At 39.6% G+C, this 27,202-nt stretch overlaps 2 protein-coding genes across 5 annotated transcripts in view; one reads left to right on the plus strand and one right to left on the minus strand.

Moving 5' to 3' along the window:
* Positions 1–14,104, minus strand: part of MYOM1 (myomesin 1) — a 121,817-nt gene extending 107,713 nt beyond the window's left edge. For 2 of the 4 annotated variants that reach the window (XM_072949167.1, XM_015239970.3), the window contains exon 1: positions 13,193–14,096. The gene's annotated coding sequence lies outside the window, so the exon portion shown is untranslated. Of the gene's footprint in view, positions 1–13,192 lie in introns of all 4 variants that reach the window. The other 2 variants (XM_072949169.1, XM_072949168.1) reach the window with 2 other exon arrangements.
* Positions 14,105–14,342: 238 nt separating this feature from the next.
* Positions 14,343–24,400, plus strand: LOC102542460 (myosin regulatory light polypeptide 9). Its single transcript, XM_072949170.1, has 4 exons — positions 14,343–14,501; positions 19,461–19,659; positions 20,127–20,288; positions 23,388–24,400. Exons 2-4 carry the CDS (start codon positions 19,476–19,478, stop codon positions 23,558–23,560), a joined length of 519 nt encoding a protein of 172 aa, XP_072805271.1. The 5' UTR covers positions 14,343–14,501; positions 19,461–19,475; the 3' UTR covers positions 23,561–24,400.
* Positions 24,401–27,202: the final 2,802 nt, after the last annotated feature.

Below are 27,202 nucleotides of genomic sequence, written 5' to 3' on the forward strand. Positions count from 1 at the left end.
GAATGACATCCTGGTACATGCTACAACATGAATGAACCTTGAAGGCATCATGCTAAATGTAATAAGTCAAACACAAAAGGACAAATACTGTATAATTCCACTTACATGAGGTATCTAGTGTAGTTAAATTTAAAGAGACAGAACGTCTTTATAAATTTTTTTTTAATTTTTAAACTAAAAAAACTGAACTGTGCACTTAAAAATGGCCTACATGGTAAATTTTATGTTATGCAGATTTTACGTTACACACAAAAAACTATAAAGGGTCAGAGATTTTACCCTGCTTACAAGCCAACAAGTTAATCTGCTACAGTTTCGCGGATGCTGATGAGACATGAGACTCCTGGGTCAGAGGTAAAGGAATTTACCACTCATACAACAGCAGAAGCCAGAGTATCAGCATATTCTTCACTGGTCTGACAAGCCCCAGTCCCCACAGGCAACATGAAGAGGGCTGGTGACACCTGCACACACACCCGGTTGCATTACACGAGTGGAATTTTGAGCTTAGGGAACCTGAACAGTTTATAATGAGCAGTGAGCATGCCTGCCCTTTGCTCTAGAGGCAGTTCCCTTTCTTATGCTGGAGAGGAAGCGTGCCTGCCTTTGCCCTGGAGGGATCTCTTATCTCCAAACATCCCTGAAAAGATAGCCAGGAACAGAAGGAAGCCAGAGGCAAGATGTGCAGAAGCACAACAGACCTATGAAGAACTGTCTCCCAACAATCAACATATGTTATTCTTACAAAAACAATTAACTTTTCTTCTTTTTTTTAAGTGAGAACCAGACTAAACGACAGATATGAATCTCCACTTTCAACTTATTACGAATTTCTTTTTAGCAGTTTTATATAAGTATAATTTACATACCATAAAATTCAACCACTTTGAGAGTAAAGGTCAGTTTTAGTAAATTTATACAGTTGTGCAACCATCACCAAAGTCCAGTTTTAAAACACTTCCATCAGCGGACAAGTTCGCTCAGTTAGTCTGCAGTTAGCCCTTGGTCCTTTCTACAATTAGGCAACCACTGCTCACCTGCTTTCTGTCCCTATAGTTTAGCTTCTTCTAGAAACTTCATAGAAGTGGAATCCTATAATACATAGTCTTTTGTGTCTGGGTCTTTATTCCCCTAGAAAGATGTTTTTGAGATTTATTCATGTTGTTGCACGATTCAGCTGCTTGCTTCTTTTTATTCCTGAGAAGTGCTTCATTAAAAGATACACAATGTTTTGCTTATCTGTTCATCAACGAATAGACTTTGCATTGTGTCCAGTTTGGGGTTAGTATGCATAATGTCATCTTGAATTTTTAAATCTACTTTTTCTTACTTGGTTAACCAAATTTGAGGTGGCAGGTAACAAGCAACAAAACACTAACCAAAAAGTATTGCTAACACTTACATCATATTTACAATTTGCCAGGTTGTATTAAAAACACTTTATATGTATTAACTTCTTTATTCCTAATAACAATCCATAAAGTACATACTATTGATGAGAAAAACTGAGTACAGAGAAGTTCGGTAACTTATTCCAGGACACACAACTAAAATGTGTTAAAGCTAGGATTCAAATTCAGATAACCCAGATCCAGAGTTCATATAGTTAACCAGTATATAACATTCCCTCATAACTAAAGCAAACCAATTCTGATAAAATTCTGTCACTTCTTCAGTTCTATTAATATTGTAATACCCTTTTTATATTTGAGGTAGGCATATGTCTCCAAGTATTAATTAGTTATGTCTGTTTCTTTATTCCCTCTCCCTCCTTTCCTAAGAGTCCCCTTTCCTCCTAGTCTACACTGAAGCAAAAACAAAGATGCAAAAACAAAGCAAAACAAGGCTTCAGACTTAGTAGTTTCAGATATAAGCTTACAGAGCTACCTTTTCCTGTCCTGCTCCCTGATAACACAATCAAGAAAAGAGAAGAGGGAAAAAACAGGAGAGCCAGTAGAACAGGTAATTACCTAGGTCTCTTTCAGTTCTAAAATGATGAAAGCCTCTGAACTAAAAAGAGGGCTATAAATATTTTGTATAAGTAAAGTCTTCCTTTCAATCACCTCCTTGGGAAGTATCTCCCCAGAAAGGGACTACAAATTGAAGGGTATATTTTTGTGAGATTGCTATTTGGAATAATTAGCCTAATCTATAACGCTACTTACCAAATATGAATGTACTCTTTCTTCATTGCTCCATCAATATTGGAATGTATAATTTAGTTTATTTTAGCAGGTTTAACAGATGTGAGATAGATCACATAGCTATTTTTAAACGTACATGTGAATTCATGGTGAGGCTGGACATTTCCGTCAATGTTAGCTAACTATTTGGTTTTCCTCCTGTGTGAGCTATCTTTTGACCTTTGCCACAGAGATTATTTTTCTTGAGGTCATTAATAATCTCTTAATATACTAATAAAATAAATTTTAAAATAAGATAAGATAGTTACCCTTAATTGAGACCCACTGTGTGCTATTGGATCATGCTTTACACATATTATTTTATTTAATTTTTACAAAACCCTACAAAACAGTTATCATCCCCAGTTATAAATGAGAAAACTAAGGTTCAGAGAGCAACATTAGGCAAGTTATCCAAAGTCACACAGTGAGTAAATAGTAGAGCTGGGATCTGAACCCACCTCCGCCTGGCTCTACTGCTCCATTCTCTTTTTTAGACAGGAAAGTACTCAGTGCCTGCCCTGTTCTCAGCATCTGCTGATGCTTTGTATCATGTGGTTCCTGCTCTCTGACCACAGGTCATGGGTCATTTCAGATCCAAAGGTAACTGATCTATATCCTGGCTACCAAACTATGATGTATGGCCTGGGCCAAAAAGGTGAGTCATCACACTCCTCTCTTGTGTATTTGATTTTGGAAATGCTGAGTGTCAATACACTTACTGGAAAGAGCAAAAGTAAAAAGGGCTGGACCAAGAGATGCCATGGGTATTCCGGAGTCAGAGACACCATGGCAAGCTGAAATTATGAGGGTCCAGAAATGAGCAGAGAATGACAGTTGGTAGAGAGAAAAAACAATAGATGCACTTAAAGAAGCAGTGGTGTACTTAGAGAACAACCATTTGAAAAGAGTCAATCCCTCATACCTCTGTTTTCAGTAACTCTCCAGCTTAGACCCAGTCCATGTACATCCCTAAAATACACACCCTTTTTCCAGAACTAACTGGACTGTGTCTCTGTTCCTTGCTATTAAATAAGCCAAAATAAACATTCTTTTTATTAATTTTTCAAATATTCTGGATAGTAAGCTTTTATGTATCATATTTGTCACAAAATGCTTCTATTTCAATTCTTTGTTTCTTTCATTATATTTTCATAAAAGACTTTCATAAAAGTGAAATGACCAATCTTATAATCAGTAACACTTTCACTGTCAAAAACTTGTATTCGTACAAACTACGGTGACAGAAAGCAGATTTGTGGTTGCCTCGCGATGGGGGTGGGGAGAAGTAGGAGGAGCTGGGTGGGATGGATTACAAACCGGCATGTGGAAACCCTGGGGCTGAGGGATATGTTCAGTATCTTGATTGTGGTGACGATTTCACAAGTGTACACATGTGCCAAAACCTACCACATTTTACGCTCTATATGTGTAGTTTACCTTATGCCAGTGATACCTATGTTAAAACCATTTTTAAAGACGTATTCTTCTCCTTAACTAAAACACTTACACAATTCTACTTCATTCAACTGATTATGCTTTATGTTTCATGCTTAACTATAAATCACCCGCAATTTATGGTATATGCTACGAGTTAATCTACTTGTTTTTCTAAGTTTCAATAGTTCATTTTCCAACTGCATTTCATAAATAGCTATTTCTCTCACCATTGTTTATTACACTGGGAAAGTCACGTGTTGAGCCCTATGGTTTTGAATCTATTCCTATTAATATTTTTCATTCCTTGGCCAGTTTTTCTCTTTTAAACTTAATACTATCTGGTTTGGAGATTTGAAATTTTGTTCCTTTGTAATACTGTAATGTTTTAAAGTCATGTAAAGGAGCTTACATTAGGCAAGGACACATATTAGTTTACATACACACACCGCTGTTCTTGCTTACTTACATAATGTAAATTTTATGTAATGATATTATTTTAATTAACATCTGAAGCATTTTATATGAAAAGAATCTAAACAGAATTACTCTGAGAATTAACATTGTAATGTAAAAGACTTTATTCATTGTTATCCCCTGCCTTGGACAATAATTCTTATTGGGCTTGTACGACCAAACAAGATCTAACCTGTCTGTGGCTAATCTGGTCACCTCAACTACCTACACACCAGGAAACTTTTCATTCTGGACCGAGCAGGACATTCAGAAGTTTGAGAACATGCATCTGGTTGAGTTTCAACACAGGACTATTTTCATCATTTAACCACTTCCTAAATATCCCTTATTTTGTTTCCAATACCTTTTCCCCAAAGTTCTTAAATAAGGTTTACAGTTTTAATGTAAGTTTATTGAACACACATGACATGCCCGGCACTGTGCAAGGTACTGGAACTACAAACAGAAGGCACTCTTGGGAAGTATGTCCAACTTTGTACAATGGTTCTTTCTTCTTCCTGCAGCAAGTAATGAACTGTGCAGCACACAGTAAGGCCCTGGAGAATACTGACCTTGGGAAAGCCCCTTAGAACTTGACCTCTGGCTCTTTGACCTTTCAGGGGTTACTGGGTAGTGCTGCCAGACCAGTACCTGAACACCTTACTGAATCAGCACTTGAGGGGCAATGCAAAAGGAGGTGTTCTGTGTTGAATGTTGATGTGTTATATGAAATGGAATCTCCCCATAGAAATCACTTTCATTGACCATTATTTCTCCAGGGAAAAGAAGAACTCAGAATCAAAGGTGGCTGGCAAAACAGGTATTTTCCCAAGGTGCTAATTTCAGTGAAATTAAGTTTTACTGGAAAGTCTGCATGAGACCGTAGAGTCTCTTTTCCTGGGAAGAACAACAACAACAAAAAATAACATTTTGGATACTATTCCCACTCCAAATTATTAGCATAGTCATTCTTACCAATAATTAGCATGTGTCAACAGTAAATATTCCTGCCTTTTCTCTTCCCCAAAATATGACCTTGGACAGGTTATTAACCTCTCTAAGCATCAAGTTCCTCATCTGTAAAACGGAGGTGACAGTAACTACCTTGCAGGACAATGACTGAGAGTTAATAAAACACATAGCAGAATGCCTGGCTCTATAAATAATAATAATAATTTCATTATTATTGTTAAAAGTATACATTGAAAAACTTCTGCCTAGCTGGTGTAAAAATAATACAGGGTATGCTGACAAGCTAGTTGGAAAGGAAGGTAAAGAGACATGAAAAAGTAGAGAACAATAAAAAAAAATGATCTGTGCAACAGTATGAGAAATGAGAGGTTCATGTTACTTCATGATTTTGGCAGAAGTCCCAAAGGTTGAGAGCATTAGTTGTCAGAACGTCTAATCAGGACACGTTACATACTGTAAGTTGATTTTGTGACCCCCTAGTTAATGTTCCACCTCAGGAATTATAAGAGGCAAGGTCAGTTCTAGACCTGCAAGTTTCTGTATGCAACCTGCCTTTTCTCTCTGGAAGTTTTTACTATTTTCCTCTACCCTTGATGTTTCACTGTGACATGACTTGGTATAGGTTTATTTTTATTTTTCCTGCTTCATATTCAGTGCATTTTCAACTTGAATGAAGATTTTTGACTCTTTCAATTCTTGAAAACGCTCAGTCATCCCTTTTAATACTGTTTTCCATCATTCTTATTTTTATCTTGTTCTGGATTTCCTATTAAATATACAATGTATTATCAAAATATGTCCTCCATGACTTTGGGCAGCTCTTTTATACTTTTTTCTTCTTGTCTCTTTGGGCTGTTTTGGTGAGTGCCTCCATACTGTCTTCTAATCCACCACCTCAAAATGTGCAGAACTGGGACTGTCATTTCCTATCATCACCATAACCTACTCTCCAAACTATTTCTCCCCCATGTTCCTTATTTCAGTGATTGGCTCCACCATCTGTCAGGAATCCTGAGTCTTCCTTCTCCCAGGCTTATCCTCTGCTAGTCCTCTCTTCTATCAGAGGGATTTTAAAATAATACAATTCTGATCATATTAATCCCATACTTAGGACATATCAGTGGTATCCTATTGACCTTCCAAAAATGGCTTAGAGGCCATTCAGTATATGGTCTCTGCTTACCCCTTTGGCCTCATATTTTCTACCATTTTCTCCTTGTATTCTACCTTCCAGCTTTTCATTCAGTCACTATGTATTTTTACTCACTGAGTGCCTGTAATGTGCTAATTACTGCTCTGGGCCTGGGGGATACTTTAGTCAACAAAAAAGGCCAAAACACCTGTCTTCATGGAACTTAGTAGGGGACATAGGCAGTAAACAAATAAGTAAGGTGTTTGGTTTTCACTCTGAGTGACAGTGTCAAGCACAACACTGACATGATCTAATTTATGTTTTAAAAGCCTTACTCTTTGCCTGTGTGGACGTTTCATGAAGGGGACATGGAAGTAAAGAGACCAGTTAGAAGGCTATTGCAAAAATCCAGGCTTGAGAATTTACCCTACACTAGAATAGTGAGACAAAGTCACATTCTGATATGTTTTGAAGGACTTAAACAAGAGGTGTGTGCTAATTACTGTTCTAAACCCTGGAGATACTTTGACTGAAAGGTTGGACAAGGGTCATGAAAGAGAAAGAGGTGGCCAAGATGAGTCAAAGGCTTTTGGCCTGAGCAACTTAAACGATTTAACCTGGCTGGAGAAGACTGCAGAAGAGCAGGTTTTGGAATCTGAAGGTTTAGATGCCTAGTAGACCTCCTCATGGAAATGTCAAGTGAATATTTAGATACAAGATGCAGGACAGAGGTCATGGCCAGAGTTACAGGCTTGGGAGTGATCAGTGTCTAAGTAGTATTTAAAGCCATGAAAGTAGATGAGATCAGCTAGGGAAGGAGTGTTGACAGAAAAGAGAAGAGAGCCAAGCACTGAGTCCCGGGCTGCACCACAGGGCTGGGGAAATTAGCAGTTAGTGGCAAAGGAGACTGAAGAGTAGCCACAGAAGAAGGAAAGCCAGGAGAGTGAGGAATCCCGGAAGCAGAGAAAAAAGCATTTTCAAAGGTGACGGAGTGATCATCCTGTCAAATTGGTTTGAAGACTGAAAACTATCCATGATGACCTTGGTCACCATTGGTGACCTTGATAAACACAGGTTTGGTGGAATGATTGGGAAAAAAGACTTATTACAGAGAGTTTAAGAGAGAATTGGAGCCAGTGAGCATAGTTGACTCTTTTGAGGAACTTTATCAAGAAGAACAAAGAAAAAGCTGGAGAAAGAAAGTGCTTCAGGAAGAGGGGGTGTTTTTTGTTTGTTTGTTTGTTTGTACTACAGCAGTTTTCTGTTGTTGCTCTAACAAATTATCACAAATCTAGTGGTTTATCACAAAACAACTTAATTATCTTACAGTTGTGTAGAAGTTCAACTTGGTTCTCACTGGGCTAAAATCAAGGTGTCAGCAAGACTATGTTCTTTTTTAAGGGCTCTAGGGGACAATCTGTTTTCTTGTCTTTTCCAGCTTCTAGAGTTCATCCACATTCCTTGTCCCATGGCCGCCTTCCTCCATCATTAGAGCCAGCAACACTGCATCACTCTGACCTTTCTTGAACTGTCACGTCTCTCTCTGACTGCCTTGTTCTGCCTCTTCCTTCTACTTTTAAGGCCCATTGTGGTTACACTGGGCCCACCAGGATAACACAGGATAATCTCCCTATTTTAAGGTCAGCTCATTAGCAGCTTTAATTTCACTCTTAATTCCCCTTTGCCATATAACCTAACATAGTCACAGGTTCTGGGATTAGGACATGGACATCTTTGGGGAGCCATGATTCTACCTGCTACATATGGGATACATTAGAGCATAGTTGTTGATGCAAATAATCCAATAAAGAGAGAGAGAGAGAGCTTGATGATGCAAGAGAAGGACAAAATCATTGGAGCGACATGAGTGAGCAAATGGAGCAAGAAGGGTTCCTCACCGTGTAACAGAAAAGGAGGGAGAAGACAATGCATGGGGACAGATGCTGAATGGTGTGTAAATGTGATGTGGGAGATTGAGAGGGTCATTTCTTTCTCAGTGACTCAGAAGCAAGTTCACACACTGAGAGCAAAAGTTGGGGAGAGGTGTCAGACGTGTGACAAGACAGAACTTACAAAACTGACATCTAAGAGACAAGGAGCATGAAAGAACTAGAGAAATGTCGTAAGTATCTAGGGAGCATCAAGGGCCCACTTGAGGTCTGTGGTCATTATTTAAAGAGTGGCCAATCAGCTTCTTTCCCCTAGTCAGGCAGACAAATCACTGGGATATTAATTAGTTAGGTTAGGTTAACTGCTGGACAGATTCCAAATCAAAGTGACTTAACCAGCCAAAGTTGATTTCTCACTAAGAAATTTACATGGATTATCTCACCTAATCCACACAATGGCTGAATAAAGTGGGAACTGTTATCATGCCCTCTTCCAGATGAAGAAATTAAAGAATTGACTGAAGAAAGCCTAAACCAAAATTTTTGTTTTAGGTATTAGTTTAAATGTGGGTATTTTAAAAAACATTTGCCTCATAAAACTAATTCAGAAAATGTAATTTGGTCACTATATTCATTCATTAACAAACTATTATTAGTATCAACTATGTTAGGCTATATATTTCAAAATAGTTTATGATATTAGGAATCTTTGCCTTTTAACAGCTGAAGCAGCATTTCTTCAACTAATTACCAAAGCCAGGTAACTTATTTTCTAGACAATTCTTATTTCTTATTTTGGTTTGGTTTATTCATATTCTCTCTTCTTGTATCTCATTTAGTATTTAATTTTGCTAAGCATTTATCTATCTAATTTAATTTTTCAGATTTGCTAGTGTGTAAGTAATAAATTTCCCCCAAAATTCTTAATTCAATTCCACATTATTTATTTTACATCATTTCTGAGTTTAGAAATAATTGTGATTAATTTTTAAAAGCAATGAAAATTAATTTTAAAAATTAATTAAAATTAATTTATTTATGAAGAATTTTCTACACCCTTTTAATACACTGCAGTTTTGATGCTTTAAAGTTACTTTCTACACAGAGCAACTCAAACACCTTTTCTTCATATAAAAGAAAGCAGCTCCTCCTACTGTTTTCCTGAATTAATGCTAATTGTTACATTCTATTTCATGTATAAAAATTAGAATTCCATTTATGTAGGTAAAACCAGAACAGAAGCCATGTCTTAACATTCAAAAGTTTCTTACATGCAATAAAAATTACAGGTGATCATTAGGAAGTTTTTGACTTAAACAGTAAACACCAAGGGTCAATTCAGCCATGTATCCTTGTTTGTCTATGGAGTTTCCCTCTTTGGGCCAAAGGAGAGACCACAGTACAGTAAAATAAAATGTGGGCTTTGGGTCAGGACATTTACTGGCTATGTGCACTTGGACAAGTAATCAGTTAGCGAATATTTATTGGTACCCATGCATAATTAGGCACTTTATTAGAAGTTAAGGATAGGTGAAAAAGAAATAATGACCCCTATCCTTCCCTCTGTCCTACCCCTGGACAAGCAGAGATATGAGTTAATCCTGGTTCTTTTATTGCCTTTGTAACATCTACAATTCACTAAAGAATTTAAACCTCCTAATCTGTGAAATGGAGGTAATAATACCTCATAGGGTTGTTGTAAGAATTAAATGATAAAAACATGGTCAATTGATCTTCAACAAAGGAGGCAAGAATATACAATGGAGAAAAGACAGTCTCTTCAGCAAGTGGTGTTGGAAAAACTGAATAGTAGCATGTAAATCAATGAAGTTAGAACACTCTCTCACTCCATACACAAAAATAAACTCAAAATGGCTTAAAGACTTAAATATAGGATAAGACATGATAAACCTCCTAGAGGAAAACATAGGCAAAACATTGTCTGACATAAATATTAGTAATGTTCTCCTAGGGCAGCCTCCCCAGGCAATAGAAATAACAGCAAAAATAAACAAACGGGACTTAATTAAACTTATAAGCTTTTGCACAGCAAAGGAAACCATAAGCAAAACAAAAAGACAACCTACAGAAAGGGAGAAAACATTTGCAAATGATGCGACTGACAAAGGCTTAATTTCCAGAATATATAAATAGCTCATACAACTTAATAACAAAAAAACAAACAACTCAATCCAAAAAATGGGCAGAAGACCTAAACAAGCAATTCTCCAATGAAGATATACAAATGGCCAATAGGCACATGAAAAAATGCTCAAAATCACTAATTATCAGAGAAATGCAAATCAAAACCACAATGAGGTATCACCTCACACCAGTCAGAATGGCCATCATTCAAAAGTCCACAAATGATAAATGCTGGAGAGGATGTGGGAGGGATGTCCCTCCCACACTGCTGGTGGGAATGTAGTTTGATGCAGCCACTATGGCAAATAGTACGGAGATACCTCAAAAAAATAAAAATAGACCTACCATATGATCCAGCAATCCCACTCCTGGGTATATACCCAGAGGGAACTCTAAATCGAAAAGATACATGCATCCTAAGGTTCACAGCAGTACTATATACAATAGCCAAGACACAGAAACAACCTAAATGTCCATCAAAAGATGACTGGATAAAGAAGTTGTGGTATATTTATACAATGGAATACTACTCCGCCAGAAAAAAAAAGAATAAAATAATGCCATTTGCAGCACACGGATGGACCTAGAGATTGTCATTCTAAGTGAAGTAAGCAAGGAGAAAGAAAAATACCATATGATATCACTCATATGTGGAATCTAAAAAAAAAAGAATAAAGAAAAGAAGAGGATACGATGAACTCATCTACAAAACAGAAACAGACTGGCAGACATAGTAAACAATCTTATGGTTACTGGAGAAAGGGGATGGGGAGGGATAAATTTGGGAGTTTGAGATTTACAAATGTTAGACACTATATATAAAATAGATTTTAAAAAAAGTTTCTTCTATATAGCACAGGGAACTATGTTCAATATCTTTTAACTTTGAATGAAAAAGAATATAAAAATAAATATATATGTATGTGTATGCATGACTGGGACACTGTGCTATACACCAAAAATTGACACATTGTTAACTGACTGTATTTCAATAAAAAACATTTAAACTAAAAAAATGCTTAAGTAGAATACCTAGTACATAATAGGTACATAGTAACTGTGAGTTTCTTTTCTTTCCTCCTTTAGCTCTGATCTTTGAGGGGGAAAAGAACCACACTTTGAGGCAGGAGCAATAGTGTCCTTTTAGTGTAATTATAGTACGCCTAAATAATTGAATACTATATACTCTGAGTTCCTGAAACATTAGTGGGTTAGTTTTTGCACCCTTGGCACTAATGACATTTCTGACAGAATAATGCTCTGTTGTAGGGGGCTGCCCTGTGCATTATGGGATGTTTAGCACCATCTCTGGCCTCTACCCACTGGATGCCAGTGGCAGCTCCCTGGTTATGAAAATCAAAAATGTCTCCAGATGTTGCCAAGTGTTCCCTAGGAGGGAAAATCACCCGTGCATTAGTGGATCATAAATTCACATGTAGTGGGTCTTAAGGAGCATTTTAAAAAGTTAAATGGCATAAAACTGAAAAGAATAGGTATCTTAGAAAGTACCACAGGTAGTCAAGCATTGCTTAGTGATATAAATTACTTACTGAGAGTTTTGGTCAAAAATCTGAAAGCCACTGTTCTACGTTTAACAAAAACTTTCATATAAACTAACTCATTTAATCAGAAAACTCTGATTAAACAAAATAAGCAGGACAGATCTTATCCTCTGTTTAACAAATCAGAAAATTCAGCCTCAGATCAACTGAGTGACTTGCCCTCAGGGATATTCAGTAGGCTAAAGCATTGAGACACAACCCAAGTCTCTAAACTTCTGATGACAAGGTGGAAAGGATATTGGGACCTCAAGGCAAAGATCTCTTGTGTGGTCCACAAGGACGGAGATATCAGAGTGAGAGGTCTTCAGTGGTGGGTCCAATCATTAAGATCTAGTATCAAAATACTAGAGGGAAATTTGAATAATAGTTCATCAAGATTTTATTTTCCCACACTGCTAGCCTTTGTATACCCACAGTTAATTGGGGAATGAATAAATAAGTGCATGAACATGGACCACACAATCCATGTTAATCTTCAACCAGCCAGGCCTTTCCATCACCTCCAGACCATCAGGCACGCTGCTCTCTTGGCCTGGAATCTCCCTTTCCCCACTGACTTCTACAATCAGCTCTTCACAGTCCCCTGCAGGACACTTTCCACACCTCCCCAGACAGGTTCATTTCCTCCTCTGTGCTCCTTCTATAAACCTTACCTAATTGTGCTGTAATTATCTGCTCCACATTTGCTCCCTGACACTACCTCTGCCTCTGGCACCCCTTCTACTCCCTCTTCTGTCACCCCAGAGGTAGCAACTATGTTCTACTTCAAAAACCATATAAACCACAGCACCCACCACAGTGCTTGGCAATGTAGTTGCTGTTTAATACCCGTTGAATGGGTGGAAGGAAAGAATTATCCCTTTCTTAACATGGGATAAAGTTTCTTTCCGATGGAGAACAGTACTAGAAGCTCCAGCTCTCCCTGGCGGCAGGCCACCACTCCCTGGAGGCGTGTGCACTGCAGGGTGCTCGCAGTGCTGCCCAAGCCACACTCCAGGAACCACCTGCAGCCCCCTGACTCAGTCCCCTGGAGTTCGTGCTATCACTGCCTCGTCTTAAGGCCTTTGCCATCTAGCTCTGTGTCCCCAAGCTTTGGAACAGGTCACTTTGGAACCCTGTTAAATTGATGGCTTCCCAGAACCCGCCCTATAAGATTCTGAGTCAGTGGGTTGAAGATGAGGCACCCAGTATTTTGTATTTTTAACTGGTAGCCCAAGTGATTCTATCAAGGCTGTTTAGTAAGCTAACCGTGTTGGTTTCAGTCACGCTATAGAATTAGGGCAGTTATTGATTTCTCAGTGACTCTGCCTCTACGTTAACTCTGGAATATATTACTGGTTAAGAAGAGAAGTGCTCCTGAGGTCCTTGAAGGTGTAGCTTACTCATATTTCGAGTATATTATTCTGCAGCTTTTACCTTCCTTTTCAGCAGGGTGATTCAAATGAGGGCGGCTTTCAAGGGCGACCACAAACTCCAGAACTGCTCTAGCCACGTGAGCCAGACCAGGCACTGATCCCTGGCGCGATGATGACCGCCGGAGGGTTATCCGCTCCAGCCCACTCCTTCCGTCCCTGTCCCCGCGCCAAGAGAGCCCAGGGGACCGGCAGCAGAGTCTTCCCGGCCAGACTTTGGACAGAGGAAGACCGAATCGGGGAGGGCTTTCCTTTAAGGAGCCGCATTGTCTGAACCTGTCCTGGGCGAGGAGAGCTGAGAAAAAATAGCCCCGACTTTTTATTTACTCCCTCTTTCCCCCAGGCGCAGGCCTGCACCACAGCGAGAGGCGAGGCGCGGACAAGACTAGGCAGCCCGGGCTGCCGTCGCCTGTCTTTCCCCCCAGCCAGATGCAGTCAGGCTCTCCTTGTTCGTCGGGGTCAAAGGGACTCTGGAGGGAAAACAACAGCCAACGTTTCTGCAGAAGGAGGAAGTCTTCGGCCGCCCGTGGCCTTGGGAAATTCTTCTGGGCCCAAGAGATAGCGGCCGCTTGGCTGAGGGCCCTCGGGACTTCGCAGGGTTTGCTCCTGTGAGGAGGGGCAGGCCTCTTCATAAAACATCACGGTACTCAGAGAACAATTCTCTTGCCCAGACGTCTCCTCACGACGTACGCGGACCGCTCTGGGACCCCCACGTGGAGACCCCGAGTCTCCGGAGTCACCCTGAGGTGAATGCCTCGCGCAGGCGCATGACGCCGGCGGCAAGGGCCCGCCGCCCGGGGGCGGGGCGAAGGCAAGTCACGTGGGCCGCGCAGCCCGCTCCGCGATTTCCCTACAAGGACTTGGGCTGCTGAGCCCCGCCCGCGGCCGGGCCCTGGAATGCGCGGCAGGGGCAAACCCACAGGGCGGGCTCACCCATTTGCCAACAGGAAAGGGGGGGAGAAAAGCTTACATTGTAAGAGGAAATATAAAGAAGACGAAAACTCAGGCATCAGACCCAACGAACCATTAACACCTTTTTCTGTGTTCTAAGTCGCCCGTTTGACACTTCCTAACCGTGCATTCGGTCAAAATTGTGCCCTTTGAACACACCGGCAGGTCCCCCGCCCCGTCGCCCTTCCAGTAAGTCTGGCCTCCTCTGTTCGCTAAGACGGGTGAGTCGGCTTCCTTCCGGTCTGCTAAGTGGAGGCCGGAAGTGTAGGTTTGTAGCGGCTCTGGGAGTAGAAGGAGCTGGAAGTGGCAGCCGGGACAGCGAGGGAGTCACTGAAGCGCTCGGGTTCCCGCGGCTGTGCAGGGTGAGTGGTGCTCGCAGGCGCACACGTGAGGCCCATCCCCGCGGGGCCGGCTGCAGCGGCAGCGGCGGTCCCCCGGCGCCGGGAGCGCACCTGGCCAGGTGTACCAGCCGGGTCCCGGGTTTCGAGCCCCCCGGGCCAGCTCCAACGTCGAAGGCCGTGGCCGGAGGCGGCCCGGACGCCACTTTTGTTCCTTTGGCTAAACTTGGAGCTTGGGAAGTGTGGCTTAGCCTCCTGGCGCCAGGAACTTGGGCGACTGCCGGGCCTGCGAAACCTGAGCCCCGCGGAGCTGACTCTGGGACTAAGTTTAGTTTCTAACGTAAACTTGCCCGATTCAAGAGAGTTTGCGCAAAAAACTGTAGCCCATTCCCCCACCCTCCCCTGCCACTCCCTCACCCGCAGCTGTTGTTGTACTTCGTTTAGTGGGAATAACCACCTCAAATTAGCAGCTTCCTCAGTTCAGTGTCCACTTCTGTAATTAGAACTTTTTTATAAGTGATACTTGGACAGAGGGGTTTGGGGTTTAGTTTGCGGCTTCAGAAAAACTCCAGAATACATCACCATATTCATCTTGGGTGGAGACTTCGGGTTAAGTCAGTTTCCCAAAGTGTTTCCTTTTAAAGAAGTTGAATTGGTCTATCAAAGAGTTATCGGTTCTTTACAGAACTTTGGAACAGAAGTAAGTTGAGATTTTAACTTAAGTGCGAAAAGTTTTGTATGTAAAGGTGAAGAAAGTGATTATTAAAATTACTACTATTATGTTTCATGTTCTGGAAGGCTTTTGATTAAAGTTACCCAAAAGAGCTTTTTAGTTTCAAAAGTGAGGCCTTACTGGCAAGTGAGCCCTGATAACGAATTGTCTTTTGTCAAGTGCTGAGAACTTTTTGGGTGTGGCAGTCTAAGAGAACAGATCCTACCTTCCACCGGAAGTTTGCAAAGGAATTGAAAACTTGGTTCCGTTGGAACGGAAGCACCAGCCTGAAAATGTACTTTTAAAAAACTGTACTTGGCATCAAAATATTACATATACTTAGCTTGAAAAAAAAAGTGTATAGATTAAATAAGACAGTAAATTTGGTCTAGGTTTGGAAAGCAGATACTATGTTCTGTCATGCCAGGAAGTTTTTTTTTCCCGTAAGATGGGAGTTTTTCCTTTAAAGAGCATATATTTCCCAGAATACTGTCAATTGGAGTGTTAGTTCTGTAGAAGAAGTCTTAAGATTAGTTTACATTTATTACCGCTATAATGCTGGACGCTAGGATTCTAACTAGGGTAATATAATATTGATATGGATTAATCCTATTTTATAAAATGAAATTCTGGAAAGCCTTCTGGTTGCCCTTGGTGTGTGGGGAAAGCCTTTCTGAGAATCTTTATTTTCCATTTCTCCCATCAGTTAATCTAGTCTAACATCATCTTAGTTTGTATCCCTCCTTTTGATACAGCCCTGAGTGATTGATTCTCTTCCTATTTCATCAAGCTAAAAAAAAAATCCACAAATTCATTACCACCAACATTCCCCTTCCCTGATTAAGACAAGATTCTGCTTCTTCACATCAGTAAACTGGATCTCTTTGACCACCATTGACAGTGTTTCATTCACTTTCTCATGAGTCTGAAATCCTTGTATATTTCACAGAAGCCTGCTCTGTAAGTTTCTGGGCTTTCAAGTTTCATACAACACTTACCTCTTCACACCAAAGATCTTTCATTAAATGCTTCAAAAACAGACTTTAGGCTCTAACTGAGGATGCGTGAGGACCCTCATAACTTGGAAATCTCAGGTGCCTTCATGGCAGTCTTCCCATGCTAAATAAAGAGTACTTACATTGATGTATGAAGTATTTTCAATTCTATTTCACCCTAGCTTATGAGAATTGTGCAGTTGCTGAAGGCTTGTTCCATGAAGAGAGTTAGTCTGATTTGTTTGGGGAAGTAAAAATGGACAGCATGCTAGAGTCATAGCAAGGAGGACAATGACTGTCATAAATGATCTGCTTCTTGGGATTATAGCCCTATTTCTCATTTGGCTCCCTCTCCACCAGTGTTTACTCCACTCATACTTTTAGTCTGGTAGGGGAAAAAAAAAAACCATCTTCCCTTATTTTGGAATAACTGATTGCGAAGCTGAACTCCCTATCACTAAAAGGATCCAGGTTTCTGGTGGGAGATAAACTCACGGATCAGAATCCAACCTCCTTGAAAAAATAAAGGGTCATGTAGTAACTCACCCAACATGATGCTACCAGTTTTTGGTAGAATTAACTAATTTGTTAGAATTAAGACTAACATTTAAATCTCTTAATTTTAAGGACATCTTGTAACTTTTAGGGTTTTTCAGCATCTCCCCACCCCTGAAACTTTTAGAAACAAAGATCTTTTCTGAACTCACAGTTTTTTGATAAGCATGTACCACCTTTGAATTATTTTTCTTTTTTTTTTTTTGTTACACCTTGTTTTGAGAGTCATCATCCTTCTGGTATGAAAACTATGTGACTCATTTCATAAGTTGAACCAATCATCTCGTTTCTTTACAGTTGCCTCCCAAACTACATTTTAAGCTTCTTGAATATAGGACCCCTGCCTTACATTTCTTAATTTTTAAATAATAATCAGCACTCATGACATTTGATGCACATGAGTGTAATTAACTGATCATATTAAAGGCTGATCATTAAGTATCGAGCTAAAGAAAAATTTTGTGAGACCATTGTCAGTGCTGACCAGAAAAAACCTTTGTAACTTTTAAAAACTATTTTATGATGCACTTACACATTTAAAGAAATGCATGAGTAAAACAAAGACTGAATAGGAAATACATCAAAATTCAAGGGTGAGAGAGTGTGTAACTTTATAATCCAAACTAAGCATTTTTAAAATGTACGTAGAGGACCCCCACAAATTTAAGTCTTAGGAAGTTATGAAGATTAAAAAATCAGTTGTGTCAGCCATATGACCTATAATTTTCATCAGTTTCTTTGCTCTTAAAATGACTAACATTTGTGCATCATTAGGGTAAGCCAGTGCTGTCAAACAAAACAGACTATTTTTAAAGCTGTGCTTTGTTTTACAAAGACATGGCATACCTAAAATATTAAAGAGATATGGACTGGTAAATATGTGCTCCTCGTTGGGTCTCAACTGCTAACCCAAGTCCTGGAGTACATTCAGGAGACGGAGAAGTAATATACTCCATAGCACCTTGAAGTTTTTAAACTTCAAGAATAGAGGGGAAAATTAAAGCTCTACATAGTTTAGATAATAATGGGGTTTACTGAGCCCAAAGGTGTTACAGAATGAAAATATGCGTTCCTGGAAGGGTGATTCAAGGGAACTGTACAGAGGAGAATATAACATAACTTGTGTCATGCCGGGTATATCTTACTAGCCACACATTCCAGCGTATCGAAAAGGAGTGCTATATTTGATGGGCTGGAATTTGTGACTCTCCTTTGTGGAATTTCCTTCTAAAATCTGAGAACAGATTTAGCTTAAAAAAAAAAATCTGAGGCAGAGCTTTTCTACCTATTTCCATAATTGAATTTAGTCTGGCGGATGTGGTCTAATCAAGGAAAGAATGTGAGAAGTAAGTTTTTAAACTCATATGAAGCATTGTGTTCTAAGGTCACTTTGCTGTACTGACATCTAGGTAGTACTTCATTCTTTGCAATCCACAGACTTATTTTTAGAGCAAGGGCATAGTGTTTTGCTGCATCATAGCTAAATGTTGTTTTCAGAACGTAAGCTTAAAAATTGTTGTCCTGGTCAGAGAGTGAAATCAGTCATGCCTATTTTAGACCTGCGTGGAAGAATATAACTGAGTCCAGTGTCTTATTAGTCCTGTTGATTAGAGGTTTTTACAGGCTGCCATCACCATCTCAGCTCTAAAGGATGGTACGGTAAAATGTTATTATCTGATGACTATGGGATTTTTAACTTCAAACAAACTTTTATAGTCTTAAAGATCAAGTGTTGAAGGGAAAATTGCCTTTTTATCTTAGGTATTATTAGACCTTTTATTTTCATCTTAAATTTTACAAGGATACATTTAAATCATTAGAGAGCAAAGGTAATTTCCATACCTCTTAAAATGCTTTCTGAAATTTTTAGAAACTAAATTGCTTTAAAAATTTGTATTGTGCTCTGATTTTTGTTTAGAGGACTTTGTCACTTGAAGTGATTTAGCTTATCTCTGTGCAATGAATTGGTTTGGATAGAGTGAAAATATTTGTAAAACTTAATTATAGATGAATTACCTTCAGTTTTCTATACTTTTCAGTTAGCCTTTCAACAACGATTATCTTTCTTGAACTACTTTGATTTCAGAAGTGAGAGTATGGTAAGAAATGTTAGTTGGGAGTGGAAGAATATTTGGCAGCAGGATTAGGAGATGAAGACCTGTCCCATCAGTTAGCTCTCCTTCCTCCTCTCTGTCCACCTTGGAGCAGGAGTGCTGGTTTCGGCTAGGGCTGCGGAAGGTCAGACCTGCTGCAGATGAATCAGTATCCTATTAATACTCCATAGCACTGAGGTGCAGAACCAGCACTGTTTCTCCAGGACACCAGCGTTTTTTTATTTCTTGTTTTCTGTATTGTTGTTAAGCTAGTAGACTGGGTTATCGGTCCTCATTAGCCTGTCCAGTAGTACTGGCGGCATGGAATCTTGTTGATAGTGCTCTGAGCTTTGAATTAATGTTGGTTGTAGTTTGGAACTTGAAGTTAGTGACAGACTGTTTATTAAAGGTCACAACTACTAAGGATGAGTGAACTCATGGCATGAGTCTGGCTTTCTTCTTTGCAGTTTGTCTATGAGTAATGGTATCATTTAGTTGAGAGAGATTTTTGCTAAGTGATACTGTCCTGCTGAACAGTTTTTAGACACATCTGTAAGTAGTTCAAACATATCAGGAAGGTTGGTTCAACTTACTTTTTGTTACTTCTTGTATTTCCCTTCTTTGTTAGGATTTAACCGCCACCATGTCGAGCAAAAGAGCAAAGACCAAGACCACCAAGAAGCGCCCCCAGCGCGCAACTTCCAACGTGTTCGCCATGTTTGACCAGTCACAGATTCAGGAGTTTAAGGAGGCCTTCAACATGATAGATCAGAACAGAGATGGTTTCATCGACAAGGAAGATCTGCATGATATGCTTGCCTCCTTGGGTAATGATCAGTTTTCATGTTAATATATCAATATCTGTAGCACCTTTTATGTTTATTTCTTAAGTCTTAAAGCTCTGTGAAGTCAGTGTAATGATGTTGTCATTCACTGAGATCCAAAGTCTGGAGCATTATTTTCCAAAGTGTGGTCCTTGGACCACCTGCAGATTTCTGGCCGAGTCTCAGGATGAGGCCGGGGGCCGGCCATGTGTCTGTGTGTGCTACAAACACTGATCTTGATTATGAGAGCAGCGTTATTCCTCCTGGCATCCCAGTGGAATAGCACAGACTCTCCAGACTCTTCATACAGGTCCTGGTTGAGAAGACTTTTCTTCCAAGGAGTTTTGCTGTCTTGAATGCAAATTGCAAACTGTTTAAATGATTATCTTTCTTGTCAAGATGTTTATTCTGATGAATAGTTAATGCATTTTGTGAGGTAGCTGAAATCATGATCCTCTTTTTCTGTGAAGGAAAAAATCCAACTGATGAGTATCTGGACGCCATGATGAATGAGGCTCCAGGCCCCATAAATTTCACCATGTTTCTCACAATGTTTGGTGAAAAGTTAAATGGCACAGATCCAGAAGATGTCATCAGAAACGCTTTTGCTTGCTTTGATGAAGAAGCAACTGGTAAGTCTGAGGTAACCTTTAATTACCAAGTGATTTAATTTTTAGTAATGGCAACTAAAATATATAATAACTTGGAATATGATGACATGATACCGTTTATACCATAAGGTTTATACCATACCTGTTGTGGGGTTTTTTGGGGACAGGTTTCTCCTATGGCATGTTAGTCATTCACTTCATTGCCTCTAAATACTTAATTTACAATTTAATAGGTGTATTTGAAACTTCTTTTGGAAACTTATGTCACTCTTTTACCAGAAGAATTCCACAAGGGTGAGGCACTCAGTAAGTGTGTGTTGAATGAGTATCTTTTACTGGAGCAATCTTGGAGAGAGTATAAATGTTGCAGGTGATAACACCAGTACCGGCCTATGTTTGTCGATCAGGTACCTGTCAGCTCTGAGATTGTTCAGATCTGGTATCTAACCTTTCCATCTGGAATCAGACTCTCCCTGGTTTCATAATCGTGTTCTGCATAATTGCTGTGTGATCTGAGGCAAGTTACCTAACTTCGCTAAGCCTCTGTTTTCTTATTGGTAAGATGGACAGTAATGTTACTTACACCATAGTGTTGTCATTAGGATTAAATGAGGAAATGAGATAATAGCTTACTGCCTGCATAGAGTGGACTCAGAGAAACACAGAAGTTAACTACATAGATGCCTGATCCTCTGGCAGAAGTGTAGGAGAGGAAAGATAAGGGGGTAACTTACGTGGTGAGTTTTTGAGAAGGCAGGCACACCCTGTGGTTACTCGTTACTTGGACTAGTTGAAAGCGTCCAAGCATAGCTTGGTGATGGAAGTATAGTTTCCCCTATGCTGGCTTTCAAGACTCCCCACGATGGGGCCTCAGTTGGCCTGTTCAGGTATAACATCCCCAACTCCCAAGTCACCCTCCTAGCCCCCTTCCGAGCTCCTCTGTGTGCTGTTGCCCTCACTTCCCTCCAGCATTTCTGCCTCTGCCTTCCTCCTCCTACCACCTTCTTCCTCCCTCCTCTTGAAATCAAAACTCTGAACAGTTATTTCTGGAAGGGGCACAGGAGGGGCAAGCAGAAGAGACTTTTCCTGCTACAAATGCTTGTGTGTTGATTGAATTTTTTACTGTGAACAGGTTTTACTTTTTTAGTGGAAAGGAATAAAACCATAAAAGACTAAAGTGCCTTATCTGTTCTTCAAAGTCATCTCAATGGTCACATTCCGTATAGAGTCTAACCTGTGTCTTTCTACTGTTTTCTCCTGGCCTCCAGGGAAACTCAAAGCCTCTCCCTTCCATCTCCACAGTACTTTCTGTGTCTCTCCGGGCACATACTCCACCTGAGCGTCTGCCTTACTTGTGTGCCTATTCCTAATCAGCACCGCCTCTCCCTCCTCCTGGGGAATGGCTATGTGTTGTCACCAGCATCATGTTCCCATCTTTGTAACCCCTCCCAGCTCCGACCACAGTCTCTTGCACACAGTTGATTAGTTTACATGATAATTGAATGACTTGGCTGGAGATAGGATTTGTTTCTACAAGCTAAAATTCAAGATTTGGGGAACTTTTTTTTTTTTTAAATCTAGAATTGAATTAGCAAAAAAACCCTATAAATCTAGAGTTTCTTTTGTGAACTGAACTTATACTTTAAACTCATTTTTATAGGAAATATATTATCCATGTTTTAGCTTAATTTCACATACAAGGAAGTTGTCAGATTTTTTTTCTTTTTTACTTTATGAATTTCAGAATCTCTGTGCTTGAACTGTCATTTATCACCTTTGGATTATGGCATTGCTGGTTCTCAGTCATGACTGCACATTGGGGAGCCTTTTAAAAATATCAGTGCCACCCACCACATGCATGAGTGCCATCTAAAGGCAGATTCTCTCGTGGTGTAAGCAGAGGAATATTCGCGTTAGACATAGTTCATGCCCACAAAACTGGTTTAAATGCATCATTAAGCACAATCTTTGCTGTCAGAAAAATATATTTTAAAAAATAACTAATTTGTCTTGTAGAAAACAGAGCTAACCTGATTATGTAAGTAAGGAAAGTGACAAGCAGTATAAACTATTCTCATTCAGGAAATTTCAGCCAGTTTGTGATTTGATACAAATGGTTTCATGAAAGAGAAGCAGTTTACCTTAATTACCCATATAAGTCTGTTCCAATTTTCTCATATAAATATTTGGGCAAATAGTATTAAACAACATTTTTATTTGTTTGCTAGACACTTTATTATGTTATCAATCTGTGTCTTATAATAACAAGAGTATTTGACTTGGATGCTAATTCAAATAGCAATACATAATAGTCCTTCTACCTATAATCATGCAAACACTTACCAATATTTAATGAGCATCTACTGGGTACTATTCACTGTAGAAGTAAATAATAAATCAATCAATCAATCAATCAATCAGTGCCAGATAATAAATGAAGGGTGGCCTCTGGGGTTGTCTCATTTTAAGCTCCCTGGATGATTCTGATTGTGCTGTGCAGTCAAGTTTTATGAGAACCCTGCTCTCACAAGTCCAGAGTAGAAAGCTCTTAGCTCACCACTACACATCCCCTGGGCCTGATCATATTTGTTACTGAATCTAAATTAGATTTGTTTAAAAGTAATTTTTTTAAATCTCATTTTACATGTTAAAAATAAGTCAGGTAAAGGGAAATGCCCAAAGCAACACAGCTTGTTAAAACTGGGCCCGTAGATGTCAGTATTCTTCCACTGAAGCACTTTATTGAGGTTGATGATGTGGTATTGAGTTTAGTGCTACCTGCTTATAGAGTGTGTGTGACCATTCATGCTGCTTCAAGGAACCATGTGACTTAGATTCCCAAGTCATACTTTTTGGCTTCTGTTTAGGCATAGGTATAGCCCGTTACCAGGAGATCAGGAGATGGTTGGTAGAGCAGAGCAGGTTAATGTCACCAAGCGATGTGGCGTTTTCTGGGCAGCTGTGTGCTGAGGCTGGCCTAGGCATGTAGAGATCTCACATTTCACACACTGGCGTGCTTATCCTTCTTAACATACAGTGTGTGCTTAGTCAGTGTTGATGCTCCTTGTAAATAATCCCCAGAGTAGTATGTATTCTGACCCCCAGTTCTTTATTCTTTAGGCACCATTCAGGAGGATTACCTGAGGGAGCTGCTGACGACCATGGGCGATCGGTTCACAGACGAGGAGGTGGACGAGCTGTACAGGGAAGCGCCTATTGACAAAAAGGGGAATTTCAATTACATTGAGTTCACGCGCATCCTTAAACATGGAGCAAAAGACAAAGATGACTGAAAAGAACTTCAAATTCCAGCCAAACGTTCCTTCTTCCTACTTTGGGTCTCTCTCAGACTTTCTCCTAGAGCCTATTGCATGCCCTTAGCCTTACAGCTTTTGCCTCTCTTTTGTATTTATTCTCAGCCATCTGGGGCACGTGCATCTCTATACTCAGACTGGAAATGGGACTTTTTTGTCATTTTCAGAATAGAAAATAGGGTAATTTATCTTACCAGCCGCCTCCCCTCCCTCCCAATAACACAGTCTACAGAGTCAGTATATTTTTTCAGAGAAAGTTACTCACTCAATTTTTTTCTGAACCATAATTAAACTTTATGATAAAAACTTGTTTAAAACTTCTTTATTTACCAGAATTGGGTTTTGTTGGTTTTGGTTGCATCTTCTAAAGAAAGGTAGATGAGGCAAATCCTAGGAAAGGATACAGTTGTTAGACCTCTCCCTTACTCCTTCCAGTTTTCCTAACAGTCCTATCTCCTCTACAATTCATTCTTCCCCCTTTTCAAAGAAGTCATTTTAACTGCCTTATTTGGGTTTCCTGTACTGTCTTCCAATTTTAAAAATAATTTCCTGTAGAATTTGCATATATATGGTAGCTCTGATAGCTTTAAATCCTTAAGTTTAACATACTTGCTGACATTCCTCCATATCTGTTCTAAGCTTTTGTACCTTACTTCATTTCACTTAAAATTAGACCAGGCCACCGAGTATAATTTTAATTTGTCCTAATTTTTAAAATTATTTTAGCCCCAAAGGTTCTGTGGAATATTTCTACCGAAAAGATGGATTTCTTGTATTTCAAAGTGTTGGAAATATAATACGGTTTTGTTTTTGGTTTTATTTTGGTATGCAGTTTCTTTTTAACACAATAGTCCCTATTGAAATACCGTGTATGTTTATGTAGAGATTCACATGAGTTCATGTATGAATCTTGGACATTCCTGACCTGCCCACAATCAGAACAGCTGAAGCTACATGCCTGGGAAAGTGAGATCATTATTTCAGCCCTAAAAATAACTCCTGCTGTTTGCAGGAATGCAGGGCTGTTTTCAGAGTTAATCAGGAAGTGGCAGACAGTTTCATTTGCTTTGGGCTTCAAAAATCTGACTCAAGGACGAGTTAAACTCTCAGGAGTTTAAGAAAAATCTTGAAACACTGGGGGAAAGTTGGGTGAAGAGTTGACAAGTAGCCTACGAAGATGAATACAAGATAATTAGTCATAAGTTACGTTTTATACTACTATTAACAAGATTATCCTTGGACAAAACTATTACCTCATTGAATAAGCAATTACTGAATGCCTTCAGGGCAACAGACCTTTACACGCAACAGGACAGGTGAGTTAGATTCTCTCACCTCATGAGGCCAGCTAGAAGGACTGGTGACAAGACCGTTCTTGCCCCTTTCGAGGTTAGCATCTTAGCACCTGCCTTAACTCTTTGCCTTTAATGTGTTCCTGAATTTCATTCAGTGAAAAGAAGCACTTTTTCCAGACTGTAGCCATGATGCTGAAATTTTTTTTTGTAGAACTGAATTTACATTTCAATTGAAAAAAATCACTTCTGCTTTGACAGATGTCCAGTGAAAAACAAGTAACAACATTGTTTCCACACAGAATAAAAGTAGTAGTCTCATCTACTAAAATTACCTCTTGCGGTGGCCCCATTTCCATTTCAGATAACTGCCCAAAGACCAGCCACCATTAGAAACAGGGAATGGTCTCAATGAATGAAATGTCTCCTAATTTAGTAATAGCATTCTCTATGTATTAAATAGGCTTTGCTTAAGATGAATGCCAGTAAAGAGTTAAAGCGAGCTAAAGCGTTTACTCCAATAGTGCATTTGATAGAAAAAGCAGTCTCATGATTGGTCTCAATGGTTTGAAACAAACCATTTCAAAAGGGCAGCATCCTTGCCCACCTGCTTATGATTATGTTGTCATTTGGACTCCAGGATCCAAATTTTATTTGATCAAGAAGCCTATGACTGGAGGAGAGCAGGAATTGATGAGTGCTACTGGGAAAGGAGGGAGCAGGCCAGACTATATGAGACAAGTAAAAGCAAATTCTGAAAAGGAAAGGCAATCGTTTTTCACAAAGTATGAGGAGAGAAAGGACAGCAAGAGATGTAACTAGAATTCAAGATGTGCAGGCAAGTTCTAAGAAGGACCAGACAGAAGATGGTAAAAGGGCTTGGGCAGTAGATAGAGCCACAGCACAGTGTTATGAAAGCCAAGTGAATAATTTCAAGAGTGAGATTAGTCAGTAGTGTTAAACCACAGAAAGTCAAGTACAGGAAAGTTTAAATGAGGCCACTAGATTTGGCAAGTCACCGGTCACTTCTGCTAGAGCTATTAGGTAGTTCTGTAGTGCAGAATCCATGGTGTAGCAGGAGGTGGGGACAATGCCTAGGTTTGGAGGTCAGGCCAGCTGCTTTTAATCTCCTTGCTACATCATTGCTTTGTAACCTTAAGTAAGTTATTAACCTTGCTCAACCTCTATTCACTTGTAAAATGGAAGTAATGTTCTTGGTTCATAATAGGAAAATAATCTATAAAGCAGCATTTTTTGTGACTAGGCAGTATGGGTTTTAGGGCCAGACTTGGTTCAGTGAATTCTGCCTGTTATTTGATGAGCTTTGTGTCCTTGAGTTGGTTGCCTTTAAGTGTCAAGTTTCCTCACCTGTTTAACAGGGAAAATACCCTCCAAGTTTATTGTGAAAATAGAAACACTAAAGCTAAGTGGTCTTGCACACAGCAGGCATTCAGATAGTCGTTACTTGTATTCTGTTTACCAGAGGAGGCTATTTGGCAGTGAGGAGAGGTTTGAAGGGAAGGCAGGACCAAAAGGCACCTCTTTAGAGATTCAAGCCTGCCTCTAGACAGAGAGGAAGAAGGCAAACTAGAAGCAAACAAGTGAAACCAAATGAATGACGTCCAGGAGACAGGAAGAGATAGAACCTAGATCACATATTGTAGGATTATTCTTAGGAAAATAAAAATGGATACTGCTCCTTCCGAAAACGGGAAAAGGTAGGTGGAATGAGTTTAATCGTAATTGGAGACTAAAAGGCTGAGGTTTGGAGAAAGGTCCATAGTGGTTTGACAGCAAATTATCTCAAACTAGAATTTTATTATTAAAGGGTGGTTATGAGGATTTGATGAGAATATACATAAAAATGCCTGCTGGTTTGTGTGGTACCAAGTAGATCCTCAAATAGTTTTAGATTTCATGAGGAGGTTCAGTATGCCAGAATCGTGCCTTTGTAGGTCCTCCTTAAATGTCCAATTTCTTGATTTCCCTGAAACCCTGGTTTTTATCTTTGCTGTCCTAAAAGGCATTGCTGGAGCTAATCCCATATTGAAGAAATAGCCAGTTTCCCAAGTCTCTGTATTCTTTTATCCTAGGTTTCTATGTGCCTGCTCAAGTAGCAGGCAGCATAACTTTGCTTCCACATTTATCTACATACATTTTATAGTTGAGGTGAATATACAACTTGTTTTTTAGTTTAATGTATCTTAAATTATTTGTCACGTTTTGGCATAGCCACCATTTTTGTTTTGAGTTTTAAGTGTATTACCCTTTTTTTAAACCATTATTTTTAATGACCACAGTTAACAATTATCTGTGACAAGGATATGCC

This window comes from Vicugna pacos, chromosome 24, assembly GCF_048564905.1.
Source record: "Vicugna pacos chromosome 24, VicPac4, whole genome shotgun sequence".
NCBI classification, from domain to species: domain Eukaryota; kingdom Metazoa; phylum Chordata; class Mammalia; order Artiodactyla; family Camelidae; genus Vicugna; species Vicugna pacos.